The 17,226-nt window shown below is 34.4% G+C and overlaps 1 protein-coding gene across 5 annotated transcripts in view; it reads right to left on the reverse strand.

Annotated features, from left to right (window-relative positions):
* TTC21B (tetratricopeptide repeat domain 21B) overlaps positions 1-17,226 on the reverse strand; it is a 102,989-nt gene that overhangs the window by 51,525 nt on the left and 34,238 nt on the right. For all 5 annotated transcript variants that reach the window (XM_008585344.1, XM_008585141.1, XM_008585199.1 and 2 more), the window contains exons 12-19: positions 15,420-15,549; positions 11,564-11,721; positions 9,593-9,817; positions 7,809-8,047; positions 6,324-6,396; positions 5,589-5,699; positions 4,707-4,845; positions 822-928 (exon numbers count right to left, since the gene is read on the reverse strand). In XM_008585344.1, coding sequence (XP_008583566.1) covers positions 822-928; positions 4,707-4,845; positions 5,589-5,699; positions 6,324-6,396; positions 7,809-8,047; positions 9,593-9,817; positions 11,564-11,721; positions 15,420-15,549 — 1,182 coding nt within the window. The remainder of the gene's footprint in view (positions 1-821; positions 929-4,706; positions 4,846-5,588; positions 5,700-6,323; positions 6,397-7,808; positions 8,048-9,592; positions 9,818-11,563; positions 11,722-15,419; positions 15,550-17,226) is intronic.

Below are 17,226 nucleotides of genomic sequence, written 5' to 3' on the forward strand. Positions count from 1 at the left end.
GAGCGCCGCCGCGCTTCCCAAGCGGCGCACTATCCAGTGCGCCACTGGGCCGGCCCAAAAGTTGATTCTTTGAAAATGTTAATAATATAATAAATCCCTAGCATAACTGATAATTTAAAAAAGAAGAAAAATAAAATTAACAATATCAGGACTATAAAAAAGGTCATTTTTTACAGCACTGCAGACATTAAAAAAAAGATGTAATTTTTAAATCTTTTAAAAACTGCAATGAAGTGACATTTATTTCAGGAAAGTAAGGGTAATTTAACATTTGAAAATTAATCAATTTAATACACCACATTAACAGAAAAAGAAAAACAAAAAAAGTAGGAGGAAAGACATATGACCATCTTGATAGTGCACTTGATAAAAGTGAAGTCACTTTTTAAAAAAATTGTTATCAAGCCAGATATTGAAAAGTCATCAAAAAACATCAACCACCTAGGAGTACATCTAAAAAAAGGTGTGTAAAACCTCTACTTTGAGAACCACAAAATATTAAGAGACAGGAAAGATGATCTAAATAAATGGAGGAAGAAAGCATTGAGTTCAAATCCTGACTCTGACACTGGACATACTACTTCACACAAGTTATTAAATAAAACTTCCTCGGCTGTAAAATAGGATTAAAAATACCAACCTTCCCTAATTGTAAGAATAATTGGAAATAATATATTTAAACTGTAAAATCCACAAGCATTCAATCATTATTTCTATTTGGGCATATTTTCTGTGACTGCTGGGCCACAAGGGATCATTTCCCTCTTATACGTGGCATATTCCCTTCTGCACCCATCTCCCACACTCACAAACACGTTTACCTGTTGTAATGAAGTGATCGCATCACCAGGTCTTTCCATTTTACTATAAACTTTAGCTAGAAGAACTTGAGAACGTCCATCCTCCATGAGAGCTGACAGTTCATTTACTATGAAAGAATGAAAAGCAATGGGGAAAAACACTCATCTTAAATAAATGTTTACATTTTTCTATAATTTTTAAAACTGGTCTTTAGAATAAATGATTTTGAAAAACACTAAAGTTAAAATTTTTTCAGTCAGTTGAATGGACAAATTTAAGAAAAAGATTTATCATAAAAACTGGATAGAAGAAAAGTTAATGGACTAGATGCAACTAGAGGTTTTTCTTAGACATATATAGACAACAAACAACACGAATAAGAATTTCAACTTTTACTCTTAAGTGTATAAAAATTTCTGTTTATTAAAGTCAAAAGAAGATAGAGTTGTTGCTACATGCAATTAAGAAGATAACTTCTCTTTTTTAAAAATAGGTACTTGATAAGCAATAAAGTACAGTCATTAAATGCACTGACTTTGATGCCAACCAGTCTGATTTCAAATCTAGGCTTTACCACTTTCTAGGCACTTAATCTTGAGCAAGGTACTTAACCATTCTGTCCTTCCCTCTCATCTGGAAAACAGGAAAAATAATAGTGCCTATCTCATAGCATTGGTGTAAGATTTAAAAAGCTAGTAAGTTATCAAATAAGTTATATCATATGCAAAGCAATTCAAATAAAATCAGGTATACCATAAGTGCCGTTTAAATATCTGGTAAATACCAAATATTTTATGATCTAAGAGTAATAAAAGAACCTAGATAATTAACAAAAATAAGTCTTTCTAAATAAGTTTATCGAGTGCACGATCCATTGCACACCCATTGTACAACAGGTGTTCATATACATTATTTCTTTAAAATTTCAGCCTGAGAGCAGATTTTATCATCATTATTTTATAGGTAAGAAAGGTTCTAAGGTGGGCACAAGGAAAAACAAGGAAGCTGTGTGGGTGACAGGAGGATAGAGGGAGAGGTCAAAGAAGCACGGGCAGGTGGGTGTGAAGGGCCATGTAAGCCACTGTGAAGACGTGCTTAACTGAAGAAAAGGAACAGGGGTGAGCGTGAGCAGACATGATCAGATTGACATTGTTTAAAAGGCTTAAAGCTGCTGCTGGATTGAGAGAGGCTGTGGCGGGGTGTGGCGTTGAGGGTGGAAGCCAAGAGACCAGCGAGGAGGCTGCTGTAATGATCCAGTTAGGAGATGATGGAGGCTTGGCCAAGCGTGATAGTAGTGGAAATTGTGAGAAGCAGTAGGATTCCAAACATATTCAGAAGGTAGAGTCCACAGCATTTCCTAAAGGCAAGGGTGAGGGCAAAGACTTTGGTTCTCAGCAACTACAAAGAAAGATGAAGTTGTTATTAATGAGATGAAGGAGGCTGCGTGTAAAGAAGATTTGGGAAGGTAGATCAGGAATTCAGTTTTAGACATGTTAGGTTTAAAATGCTTCTTAGAACCTAGGTGCTGCTATTTAGCTTAGTAAACCTGGACACATTAAGAACACCGAGTCTCAGACTGCTAATTTAAAACTGGGAATAATTATATTTACCTTAAAGATTAATGTGAATACTAATATAATAATACATGAAATGTATATGAAGACACCTGAGTATACCACGGTGTGTACTCAGCAAATATTTATTAAATGAAAGCATTTATATTATGTAAATGTAATATACTCAATATAAGTAAGACATATAATAACTAAATCTCTCCCCCACAACCTTCTCAAAATGCATATCGACATTTAGGCCTTATGAGTGAATCAAAAGAAGGTCTGACAGACCCATGCACATATTTTTATGGAACTAATGACACTTTATACAATAAATGCATTCATAATTAGGAGAATTTAAGCACCAACTTCATCACAGCTAATTAATCACATCACATTTTGGAAATATTAGAAAACCTGGAGTGGGCTTGTCTAAATTATGTATCTAAACATATTTTAAAGCTACAGTAAACATGGTATTGGTAAAAGAAAAGAAAAATACCTTAGTGGAACAAAAAAGATTCCCATAATCAGAGTCATACATGAGTATATGAAGGAGTTGACATGATAAAGGTGGCATTTCAATAAATGGCACTAAAATAAAATTGGCTATCCATTGTGGAAACTATATAGTAAAAATCGTATGTAGACTAAAGTACACGGTTAAAGTTTTCAACATAAAAATTACAACAACAAAAATGACAGAAAAATATATGAAAATATCTTTATAACATTAGGTTTAGGAAAGCTTTTTCAAAGAATTCCAAGAAATTCAGAAGTCAAAAAAAGAAAAGACAGGCAGAAATAATGTATAATTAAATATTCTATCTAACCAAAGATACAATAAAAAACATCTTATAAAGAAAGAATAGCCTGGGAGAAAACATCTAAGACATGAAAAACAGGTGAAGGATTAAAGACAAACGATGTAAATGAACAATTCCTAGAAGAAAACACAGTCTATAAACAAAATAATGCCTAACCTTATCAACTCATCAATCTTTAAAGAAATGCAAATTAAAATGTTTTTTTTTTTTCCCCCCATGATTAATACTATATAATGCTGGGAAATTTTTAGCCTTAAGAAAACATTGGGGTACTTCCATCCTAGGAAGGCAAAAACCCAATTGTAAGCAGTACACAGAGGTATACAAGGATTTTATTTCAGTACTGTTTCCACTTTCCTCTAATCTGAATGTCTATTAACAGGGGACTCATCAAGTAAATTATGATGTTAACATACAGTGGAATACTCTACGTATGATAAAAAATAAAGAAGAGCTATATTTACCAAAAAGGAAAAAAGTTATTAAAAGGAAACTGCATATTGCAGAATTACAGTTATACTATGATCCATTTAGGTAGAAAAAAGTGATATGTAATTGTGTGTGTATGAGAGAGACAAAGAGATGGGGATGGGGAGACCAATTAGGATGATATACAAGTTGTTAAATGTGGTTTTCTCTGAAGAGTGTGAGAGGACACAACTTGCATTTACTTCTGTAATCTTTAAATTCTGGCAATGAGAAAGCATTAGATTTTATTAAAAAATAAAGATCTTAATAAAGTAAATTTGTGCAAACTTGTAAGAAGGCAATTTGATAGTATTCACAAATGCACAAACCCTCCCACTCAGCATCCCACAAGTAAGTATACACCAAGAAATAAGATACAAGGATATTCACTGTAACATGGTTTACAGTATCAAAACAATGGAAAACAAACTAAATGCCCAGTAATTCAGGGAAAATTAAATAACTTGTGGAGTTATGAAATATTATGATGCTGTGAGATTGAATGATACGGATACACTGAAATCAAGCTATATCTGGGACATGTGGACAGAAAAGATTGCAGAAATAAAAAGAACGATACATTTTTCAAAAGAAAAATTACACTAACTACAATTACACACACACACCTATAAAATACACATTAAAGCACAAATTGCCCAAGGGAAAGTGCAATTTGAAGGAAAAACAGGTGACTTATAAATTACATTCTTTTACAGTACTTGAAGTTTTAAAAAGAACCATGTGTTACTTCTTTAAAAAGTAAAGATTATAAAAATGTCAGTGTTTAAACACTGGAGGTAGTTGCAATTCACAGATATTTTATATCATTTTGGAAAGTAAAATATCTTTCTACAATACCATTAACTGTTTCATATATCTGTTATTAGATTTTAAAATACTTCATTTTTAGTAAAGTGGCAACTGATAAGAAAAAATACATATGCATCTATATAACCAACCACACATAATTACAAACACATATTTATATAACATAAAAACAAAATAGATCAGATTTATCACATATACTTTTTTGAAATCAGAAAAACTTTCATACCAGGTTCATGAGCTAGAACATGTTGAAGAACTTTTTCTGCTTTGTCATACCATTTCAATTTTAATAAGAGCTCAGCCAGGTCATAACAAAGATAATTCTGTTGTCCACTTTTTAGAGCAGCTTCATAATAAGTGATTGCCTAAACAAAATCCATTTCAGTTAGGAAAAAAAAGGCAATGAGAATAGCATTCAAGCATAGATATTTTATAAATTACAAACTTAAAGCATATACATAATTGGAAATAATGTAAGAAGGATCATAGGAGTGTACCTGTACTATCAGTTAAGTGTACCATTTTTCTTAGAGAATCAAACATCACACAGGCGACTAACATTTCTTATGCTAAGTGGCTAAAGATCAGTGCTTCGCAAAAAAAAAAAAAAAATTACAGGTTTTATTATACAGGCCAATGAACCTACTGAATTCATATACTTTGACAGCTACTGAATATATGTTCAACAGTTACCAGGAACAGGGAAAGAATATAACAGTTAAAGAAACATCTGTTATTTCTACTAGAAAAAATTAACTCAAAGCACATAGCTTGCCAAAACTGGATCAAAAGAAAGGACATTTATCATGTTTTGTCATATAATAAAAGAGATGTAAGAATAGCAACTTTATGATAACTGATTTGGTGGCAAGGATTTAGGTGCATGATGAAGTCTGAAATGATCTCTAGGGAGAAAACAACCTTCACAAAATGAAGCAAGGAAGAATTTGAGACACTGAGAAAGCCTTTAATGCAAATCCCAATTCATGAATACAAATCTGGAATTCACAACCATCAAACATGCAAATGATGCTTGCTGAAGACTTCTCTAGAGCATGGATTAATGCATTTGATCCAATAAACATATCTCAAACTATACAGTACTTACTTTTGAATAGTTGTGAGTTTTCACAAGTGCTTTCCCAATTTTGCTTGCCAACGTTCCATCTTTTGGGTTCTGATTTAATGCTTGCTCATATGCTACTATGGCTTCTTCAGGCTAATATTATCAGGCACAAAAAATAAGTAGTAAAAACAGCTTAAATGGATCCCATTAAAAAGCCACATTCTTACAATGAAGCTCTATATTTGGAATACTTCATAAGACTAAACACATAATGAAATTCAGGAACCTTAGCAATTTCAGAAAGGTGATAGCAAGGAAGGTAGGTACAACTTATTAGTGTAATCCCTCCCATGTCAACTGTGCTCCTGTCTACATAAATAACAATATGGGAACTAGGCGACAGCTTCTTTGCTTTTAATGTCTGGCAGTCCTCATAACGACCAGCTACAGGGAGTTGGAGGATTGCTTCCCTTTGAAGAAAATACCATCTTAGCCAGTATATTTCTTCATCTTTCTGTTTAAAGGAGACTCCTAATGCTTCTGGTATTATCTCTTTTTCAAATAACGATAGTGCTGAATTACTGAATCTCAATTTGAAAAGAGAAGAAAAAAAAGTACTTTTTAAAATTATAATGGACATCTCCCTTTTATTGTGATGATTGGATCTTCAAATGTTAAATAAATGTTATCCAAAAAACAAATTCCTTTTAATAGAAAGTTATACTAATCACAAAGAATTTTTTAAAAGTCTAAGTTCAGTAGCATCAGAAATTTTACCTCTTGAATATTCATGTATGCATCACCAAGAAGAAGAAAAGACCGAGAGTTGGGCATTCTTTCAGCAATTTCTCTGGAAATCAGACCAATTCTTCTTAATATATTGGATACAAATACCTTCTTCTAAACCAATAAAAGGTAAACTCATTTATTTCAATTAGCCAGTAGCCTTCAGAGTACCTTCTACATATCCAACAGTGTAGTAGTATTGAAAAAACTCACCCATACCAACACCCAGACTGCTTATGCTAGATCAATTATTTTTCATCGAATCTTTCCATTTTATGAAATGCAGGAAACAGAACACGGGTAGATATAAACACATAAATTCTCATTATCCAGTAATACATGTTTTGCTATCTTTAATTCTGAAATGATGTGGGAGTGAAGGTACCAAGAAATGATGGAAGGAATAAAACCTTATTATCCTCCTATGCACCTTGAGCTCCGATATTCATGCTGTAAAATTATATAGTGGGTTACTTTAAAAATACAAAATCTTCCATTTCAATATTTGCTGCTTATTTTTTACCAGCAAATTTTAGACAGCTAAAGGTCAAAACACTAAAGGTATTTGAAAAATAATGCAGTGCCTAAATCTTTAACATATAATATCTCATCTAATTGGTCCAAAAACTCTATGAGAAAGATATTATCCCAACTATGCAAATGATGTTAAAAGTTAAAGGTACAGCTAACGGGTCAGATCTGCCTGAAACAAAAATTTATGCTTTTAACTATTATATTATAGTGCATCCAAAACAAATCAACCCTATTTTAAAATATTTTCATATCACTAGAGATGATAGTGCTGACCGTTTTGAAATAGCTTAAAAATATGATCTAGGAACTCCATTCCATCCATCTAAACATGGGGTGCTGCTCAGTTTCTCTGACTCATTCAGCACTTACAATGAATCTTAGCTGCTTTCTGAACATTGATATTTATATAATACGGATATACTAGTACTGAATTAATTCATCAATACTATGTTCTCAAGAGTTAATTTTCTCTTCCATGGAGTATGTCCCGCCCTTTCACCAAGAAAAATTTGTAATCCATACTACAGTGTGGTGCATATTAAGCCATAACTGTCTTTTGCTACAACTGCTACACTGTCTACTGAATATCTCCTAGATTGTTACATTAAATAATGCTCTTAAAGTTACTAGAATACATGTAACTGTTACTCTTTCCCTTCTCAAACAGGAAGATTTGGGGTCTAGAAATAACATTTGATGAGGAGAGCTGAGAAACTAGAGGAAGGCATAGTTTGAAATAATCATAACTATGTTTTAGGGAAAGAAAATAACTTCATTAGAATGATTGTGGTTGGTGGTAGAAGAAGGCAACAAGACAACATTAAGGAAAGAGTATATAAAGTATCTGTAAAGCAATTGAAAGAAGACAAAAAATATGTACTTGGGAATTAATTTGAGAAGGTAAATGTTTCAAAATATAATGTTTCTAAAATAACTATTTACCTGTAACAAGTGATATATAATATTTTCTCTTTTCTGTGCTTCAGATAAATATCTGCCATTTTTTCTTTAGCCTCTATAAAATAAGGCTGTTCGGTAGTAACATTTCGAAGCATGCTTAAAGCCCGCTGAACATCTCCTTGGGCCAGAGCCAGGTCTGCGTTAGCAATAGTAACACGCAATTCTTCAGATGTTCCAGAAAATTCATGGATGGCATCTTGTAAAACTTTTGCTGCCTCATGCTGTAAAGATGAAATTCAAATATCATCGTTTCAAAATATTCAACTAGAAATAAACAGAACGAATAATAAATGCTACTAGAGTTATGGTATTTGTGAAATAAATTGATAGATTTTCTAAAAAGTACAGAAATTTAAAACTAAACTCAGAAACCAAAATGAGATGAGGCTATAAATATTCGTTAGTTGGATAAATGTTTTCACAACTAAGACAACAGCAGTTGCTACACAGTCACTGCTACTACAATTTAATAAGCATTTGCTTTGTACCCAACTCATTGAATTATTTATTAGTTGATATTAATATAATATGGATATACCAGTACTGAATTAATTCATCAATACTTTACTATGTTCTCAAGAGCTAAAAGCACTAATTTTCTCTTAAATGGAGTATGTCCCGCCCTTTCACCAAGAAAAATAAATATAATTCTCATAAAATCCCTCTAAGATAGTAACTATTATCATCCCCACCTTGCAGTAAGGAAACAGATTTAGAGAGTTAAAAAGTTTAACAAAAGATAGAACTAGAATTCAAACTCAGGCAGTCTGTCTCCAAAGCCTAACTTCTTAGCCATGTTCACTGCTAACCCTGGTGGGACCCAGTCTGGCACCACTGCACAAATTGGCTCTATTCGCTCTTTATTATGTAGATTAATTTATTGTCTCTACTAGAACATCATTTTTCTTATACCTCAGATGAATATATTACCTCATTTCCAAATTTGTACCTCAATGGATCTAAAATGTCATTTAAGGTTCATCTCAACGTTGGAGATCACCAGACATTGATTTCAGAAATGTTAAAATGTGAAAAAAGTGCACCTTAGAATCAACCATATGTGGTAGAATACTAAATATACTTTAAGTTAATTTATTAGTGAAATAGAAATTCTTTGTGATTTGGTAAGTATATGGAAATATGGCCTTCTTAATTTTCATTAAAATATAAAAATAACTGATCAGCCACTGCTATATTCTAAAAAATTGATACGATTGACTTTAAGTTCCTCATCTTGTACAAGGCTTTAATTCTCTCAAAACTACATTTTTTGTATCCATCTGCCTGTCTGTATCTCTTACTATTTTTTAAAGTACCTGACTTTATGATATTCCTTTGAGTTTATCAAAGCTGTATTCATCAAGCATTTTATTTTCTCAATTATTAGAATTTCGGGTTGGTACTTTCATTTTATTCTAGTAGTACCAGTGTGTGCGTGAGTGTGTGTGTACACGTGTCAATCCTTTTAGGAATTCATAGGATTATAATTACATTATATTATTACCTTTCACTGTAGCCAAGGTAAACATGCATTATATTATTACATATCATGGTAGCCAACATAAGCATACACATAAAGTCATCCAGGAGGAGCACACTATGTTTAACTTTCAGGAAGTATATGTTTTAGTGCGAAGTAATGAAAAATTAATTTTCTAAACTTTACAACTTGGTCAAGGGAATAATTTTGGCTTTTTCACTTTTCACTTATGTATACTTCAATAACAAAGATCAGATCTGATCCACTGAGTTAAAACTTAACCTACCTGTTCTCCATTTAAGCGGTGAACCTCTACCAACTCAAGGAAGACTGATAATCGATGACTTGTATCAACTTCAGTTTTTCTGTATTTTGATTTTGAGGAAGATCCAATTCTCCTCATTCCTGGTAAGCTCATTGCCATATGCAGAGTTTTAATTGCCTCTGCTATTTCTCCCATTTTCTTTTGCGACTGAGCTTTTATCAAATGATACAAAGGATATTCTCTCACCTGAAAAAATAATATTTAGTAATACTTCCCTCAAGTGCCTACAACATGAGCACATAATTTACAACTTATCAAACATTAAAATAATGGGATCATTGAGGAGTTTATCTGTGATTGTACGTATAAGGTCTATTTCCATCCTCTTGTTAACTTTCTGATCATTTATTGTATTAAATCAGATTCAGGGAAATTGCCACTACCAAGCATAGTCCTGATGACAGGTTGATTAGGTATTTCTACTATGACAGAAGACAAAATGCAGACAAAGTTCATAGGGCTAGCAAATACATTATAAGAAATAAGTTGATTTTATTTAGGAAAGGAATTTCTTTTATTTTTTATTGCTTATGAATATTCATGAGATACAAAGCTGATTGTAATCCCTCGTGCCCAAGATGTGAAGGGCAGATTCATACTGGCATTATGTCCATTGCCACAAATTGCATTTGTACCCCATGTGCCCCACCCAATTAGCCCCAACCTCTCTCCCCTCCTTCCCCCCCACTCCACTTTGTAGCCCAAAGAATGTTCTTTCCCTCTGCAAGTCCAACGCATCACTGTGGTCTTTCTTTCCTTCCTTCAGGAAAGGAATTTCTTTATGTGATATAAAGTTATTAGATTTCTAGAAACACAGTTTTTCCCCTTTCTTTTAGTTCTTAGTTTGAAGATTAAAAACTTTAGGACACTCTACCCTTTGATATTCCTCCTAAACATTTAGTAATGAAGCTTCTGTCTTCATTTTGGCTATTAACAGCATATGGAGAAAACACAGGAGAATGATAAAATGAGTGAGGAAAAAGAAGTCAAAAAAAAGGAGATGATCCAGAATGAGGTGATATGGCAGCCAGCTGACCATTAGGAAGTTGATACCCATCCCAAGCTTGCAGTTCTCAGCCTTGGCCAGGCACCACCTTTATCTAGGGGGCTTGGTGTGACTACTTTTGCTTGTGCTTCTTCCTCACTGGCTCAGAGATTACGATTCACCAGGGGTGGGGCACCAGCACCAGGGTCATGATGCACCACCAGTCTTGAGAACTACTGTCCTAAGATGCAGGGGTTATTTTTTGCAAATCTTGCCTAGAACTTGAATTTTTTAGTTTACTGAAGGGTTCTACTGTAACAGGATCCTGTGAGCCAAAGCAAAAGTTTAAGGAGCTCCTCCATGACTCTAGGTAGTTCAGGAAGCACCTGAACCTAAGATTTTCCCTAGTGCTGGAGGTAACACACAAAATATCTTAGACAGATATGTAGTGTGTTTATATCCCCAAACCACATAACTTTCAAAATGACCTGACATTCTTTGAAAAAGAATCTAAAAAGAAGTTATTAAAAATCAAGGTCTAAGGAAGAAACAGGCAATAACATTCATTATCCTTATTCAGAAAAATATTCGGCATAATGCTCTATAATTTACAATTACTTTTACATACATACATTATTCATGTAACTCTCATTGTAACGGTAAAGTATTATTATACATTAGTTTTATACTAAAGAAAACTGGGGCTCAGAGTGAGATACGTGGGAAGACCAGACATCAACCACAGGTCTACTGTCACCAAGTCCATATAGCTTTTTAACCACACCAGAGTTGCCTCCATTTTTTCTCCTATTTTTCATGAGTCCAAAATTATTTCCATTAAAAAATGCATTTATCAGCAAAATATTACAGGCTAAAATACAAAATAGTTTAAGCAGAAAGCTCAAAGAGGGTGATATGTCTTACCCACTTGAGTCTGGAATATTTACCTTAAAATTATAGCTCAGACAAAGTTCAAGAGACTGTGAACACAAGTTGAATTTTTCTTGAGACAAATAAACCTGAGCCATTAGGAGATGAGCATCTGCATAAGAGGGACTGTGTTCTAGGCAATGTTGCAGGTTATTATAAGCAGCTTCAATATCACCTAATGAAGGAAACAATGCACTGTTATAATGAAAACAACTAAGAGATGGAGATCTGAGAGAGAAGAGTTTAGCTTATGGATAATTCTAGTGTTTAAACTAAAAGTCCTTCATTCATAAAGCCATGATTTACTCTCCACCTGCACTAGTTAGCTTCGTTCTAGTCCAATGAAAGAATAAACCTGCAAGTCAGGCCAGCTCTTGATCATCAGGAGCAAATCAGGGAAAGCATGAAAAGATAAGAATCAATCACCAGTGTTACTTAGAGGCCTATAAATGTGCCCCTATTTATTTTCCTTGTCAAAAAAAAGTTTCAATAACAATTTCATTAAAATAAGATGTGTAAAACATAGCCATTTAAATACCTAGAATTCTGCTGTGTCACTTATGTTAACAAAGAGGATATAGTCTAGTAATCATTCTTGTCCAGAAACCTTATTACTACACAGAAAATAACAAAATGGGCATAAGGATATATTCCAGAGATTCAGAAATATGAGTTATAGATTTAAATTTATAGATTTAAAATGCCTTTAAGTACAAACTGAAATATCAAACACTTTGAAAAACACCTGCTATATATCTGGAAGTCTTAACGTGGGAGGAAATGATTAAGATTAAAGTGACAAGAACGGTGGAATCAACCCTGGGTTGTTAGATAGGACAGAAGAGGCTCTTCAGAGAAAAAATCAGCACAGACTTTAGGTCCTAGAAGTTTTTCATAATATAACCCACACAGATCTGCATTTAGCCATCTTATAAATTGGCCTCAAGTAGGCACAGCTAGGCCAACTCCCCATTCACCCTTGCTAGGAGAATGGAGAAAGAAGAGATCCTAAACCATTTTTTTGTTCAAATAGATTCCTTAACCTTACCTGATGCCACAACTGACAAAATAAGGCTTAAAGACAGAACTTCCTACTTCCCAAAGACTCAACGTCCTGGTAATAGAAATCCACTGAAACAGAAAATGTCTCTCTCAGAGACAGAGGATTAGTGGACAAATAATTGGCTGAAATAGCACAATAATAAACAGTGTCAAAGTTTGGCAATCAACCATCAAGCATAATTAATAATGTTAGATTATTTTTTATTGTGATGCAATCCAACACTCATAGCTGCACAGGTAAATAGAAAAGGAATAGTTAAGCATAAAAATTTGAGTGAAAATTCTTTTAGGAAGAAAGAGAATTAAGGAGATAACCTGAAGAAAGAGGTCATTACTAAGGGTGGAAAGTACATAGAAAAATAAATAGGCTTTGCAAATAAGAAACTGAAGAAAATGAGGACTATATTGAGATAAGAATCTTTCTTGTTTCTTTAAGGGTGAGGGGAAGGACATGTAGGGTTAGCATCAGAAGGCCACAAAAAATTTAAAAATGAGAACTGGGTCATCACTGCTGGAGAAAATATCCCATGTCAACAAAGATCAACATTTACATCACATTCTAATCTAAGAACAGCCCAATTTCCATTGAGGGAATACAGAAGACATTTCTGTCCTGCATATCTGTCTTTGTCAGGATCCTGTGTAATAAAGGCATTTGTTACCTGTCATTTGTCTCAAGTTCCTGGGAGGGAGCCTCCAAATCTTGGAATTTCCCTAAGTGATAGGATGTCTTTGTTATTCACGGTGGGCCCTGGGAATTATACTAATGAGGAGACTCATGGTGGGCCCCTAGGTAGGTTATGCTAAGGATAGAGGCTGGCCACACCAGAAAGACCAACCATGAGATTAGAAGGTTTGGGCTTTGAGCGATGTGATATCAGCCAGAGGGGGGCTGAAAATTGAGTTCAATCATGTGGCCAATGATTTAATCCTTGCCTACTTAATGAAATCCTAACAAAAACTCTGGACACCAAAATTTGGGTGAGCATCCCTGATTGGTAATACTAAACAACTGTCACAAATCGATACGTCAGGAAGGTGATGTGTCTTGACTCCAAGGGTAGAGGACAACAAAAGTTTTTCATATGGGACTCTCCCAGACCTCGCCCTGTGCATCTCTCCCTTTTGCTGGATCAGGTAAGAATACCGTCACTATAACAAAACTTTAATCATAAGTCTAGTGCTTTCCTGAATTCTGTGAGCCATTCTAGAAAATTATTGAACCTGAGGGGATTGGAGTAGCCCCCAAATTTGTAGCCAGCTAGTCAGAAGTGCTACAGAACTGCAGAGGCAAATAGAAATGGAATAGTTAAGCATAATAAACTTGAGTGAAAATTGTTCTGTTCAAAAGAACCCCCAACTTGGGGCCGGCCTGGTGGCACACTCTACAGTGCGCTGCTTGGGAGCACGGCGGCACTCCCGCCGAGGGTTCGGATCCCATATATAGACCGGTTCCCGCTCACTGGCTGAGTGAGGTGCGGGCGCGACACCGAGGGTTGCGATCCCGTTGCCGGTCCCGGTCCGGTACGGGCATGACACTGAGGGTTGCGATCCGTTGCCGGACACGAAAAAAGAAAAAAAGGAAAAAAAAAAAAAAAGAACCCCCAACCTGTGGCTGGTGTCTGAAGTGAGTGCAGTCTTATGGAGGACTGCACCTTTAACCTGTGATGTTGGCTCAACTCCAGCTAGTTGGTGTCAGAAGGCTTTGCGGTCAGCAATTTAGCAAGAACACTACTATTTAGATACATGACAGTACTATTTCAAATGATTTAAGGCTGCTTTTTTTAAAAATGGGGTCAATTTATAAAACTTTCATTCCTAGAGACTTTAGCAATTAAGCATTACTAGATTGTGACTGATTCATATTATCTTGCAGAATAATAAATATTTAATAAATTAATCACAGAAATCAAACTCCTAGTTTAACCATCTAATAGATGATATCCATTCCAATTGGGAGGAAAGTAGAAATATCACATGGTTCCATACTCAATAATAGAACTCCATCAAGAGGCATTACAGAGTCACTTGTGACAACTAGAGTATCTTAGTGGTGAAACAAGCTTTTGAGATTATGCAAGTTTTTTTTTAAACAGTTAAAACTAGAGTCCACAAAACACAGTAAAGGCAACAAAGTTCATAGAAAAATGGAATTAAAAGCTAACAAAAAATCTTACCATTAACTTTTTGAAGACCCCTCATATAAGAAATAACTATGAGAATACCTTTAGGTTGGTTTTTGTTCTTACGACTTTACAAACTTAATTTACTTTGTACAGCATTCAGCTGGTGAAGCACAATATGATGGTCTATTTTTATGTGTAAAGTCTTATGTTTGTCTGTGTCCTAAAAAGCTAAGATTACATCTGTGTTTACTTTATTATTATTATTATTATTTTTAGCTACTCATATACGTAACCATTCATAGAAACTAAATAGGAATTAATCAATACATTTCATAGGGGCTGAAACCTGGCAAACATTGCATTTAGTACGCCAATAAGTCAACAACTACGGATTAGACTGTAAATTCTTATTGTCAGTCCCCAGTACCAACTAACGGACTTTTTTTTTTAAAGTGGTACATGTGCCTTTTCCCAGCAATCCACTTGAACCACAAACGTTTATAGTCATTTTTAAAGAGTTAAATAGTTCCACAATTTTATTTTGAATTAGAATTATTTATGCACATGCAACATGTGCATTTTATGTGACTATTCTCCATATATGTGGAGTGTTTAATGTATTTACACCTATTTTTATCAGAGTCAGAATAAAAAGGTTATTTTAAGTTATTATGATATACTCTACCTGACAAATATTTGACTTTTGCTATTAGGAAAACAGCTTGCAGAAGACCTGGTACAGTTCTCACTATAATCTCCAAGACTGAGGAACAACGTCTGAGAAGTGAAGAAAGAGGCTGCCCGGGACTTGCAGGCTAAACAAAACAAATCAGCAGGTAATTTTATAAGTTCATAATAATATTTAGCTAAAAATAAATATATATTAATTTTAGTGTGGCTATCAAAACTATGTTTCTTTCTAAAATTTCTCTTATTCTATTTTATAACCTTTTACTATGATTGGACTTATACTAATTTATCTCTGAGGTCTTCAAACAGACTATGCAAATAATGGTTTTTGTTTAGCAAAATAATTTGAAACTATTTTACAATTAATTATTTGATAACATATGAATGGAGCATATCTATTCAAAAACTTTATCAAAGAAATATATCTGTTCAAAGGGAAAGATAACTGAAAGGTAGTTTCTTACTGGAATTGACAGAGCCAAGGTAATGAGTGTTCGAGTTCTAGACCTACTCTGTAATGTACTCGATTCAATTACTTTTACTACCCCTTAGAGTATTATAGTAAGTTTTTTTTTTTTTTTTTCCGTGTCCGGCAACGGACCGCAACCCTCAGTGTTGCGCCCGTACCGGACCGGGACCGGCAATGGGATCGCAACCCTCGGTGCTGCGCCCGCCTCTCACTCAGCCAGTGAGCGGGAACCGGTCTGTATGTGGGATCCGAACCCTCGGCGGGAGCGCCGCTGCACTCCCAAGCGGCGCACTGTAGCAGTGCGCCACCGGGCCGGCCCTATAGTAAGTTTTTAAAGAATTCAGATTTTTTTTCCCTAGCAGAAATCAGAAGGTAGAACACTCACGTGTACTATACCAAATGTCTAATACCTTCACTTTCCCCACTTTCCTGCCTGGCGTGTTGTATACCATCAAAGTTTTTTTTTTTCCTTCTTTTTATTAACAGTGAGTATGATAACTAAAGCAGTACCAGAACACTGGTTTACTCTCTTCAATTTTTCTTATTCTTATAATGGCTGTCTACCCAACCAATATTTATCCAATGGTCATCCAATCACAATGTGACACATTTCTAAATGTGACACTAGAATTTAAATATCAAATGTTCATTCACCCTGCTTTGCCTTACTGATGCTGTTTCCTTAATATGAAGGATGATCCTTCCCTTCTCCACCACCCTCCACCAGACACATAGCTGGAACTGTGTCTTCTTAAAAATAATCATTCCTATAATGAGCCATTGTTACAGACAAGAAAATGCTACATCTCCTCACCTATGTTGAGACACAAAAAATGTGTGCTCAAAAAGATATTCAGAATATTACTACTGTTGCCTAGAATACTTCAACTGTAAATTTCTATAGCACATATAATAAAGTTTAGTGTTGTGTAATTTATTTCATACAGTTCTACAGTAGTTTCACATTTAGTTTTGCTTCTTTTATAGGACTAAGGGTCTTTCTGTGTATTGAGGATTGGGATTTTATGATTCTTTGCATACAATAGATATAGAATAAATTCTTTAAAAATATATACTTTTTTCAGCATAACTGAAAAGTATAAGTAATGGTTAGGTTCTTATAATGTTCTTGGCCACCTGCTAAGAATGAGTTATTGAGAATGACCATAATTTTTACTACAGTTTCAGTGTGCAATCAAAGAAAAAATAGAAGAACACAGGAAAGCATTAAGACAACATTTGTTCAATTAAAATTCAAAACAAAACTATATCTACTGTGGAATATACTAAAAAGCATATGTACTTCACAGGGCCTGGTTTTCCAAAGCCTTGC

Source organism: Galeopterus variegatus, unplaced genomic scaffold, assembly GCF_000696425.1.
Source record: "Galeopterus variegatus unplaced genomic scaffold, G_variegatus-3.0.2 Scaffold9, whole genome shotgun sequence".
Classification (NCBI taxonomy): domain Eukaryota; kingdom Metazoa; phylum Chordata; class Mammalia; order Dermoptera; family Cynocephalidae; genus Galeopterus; species Galeopterus variegatus.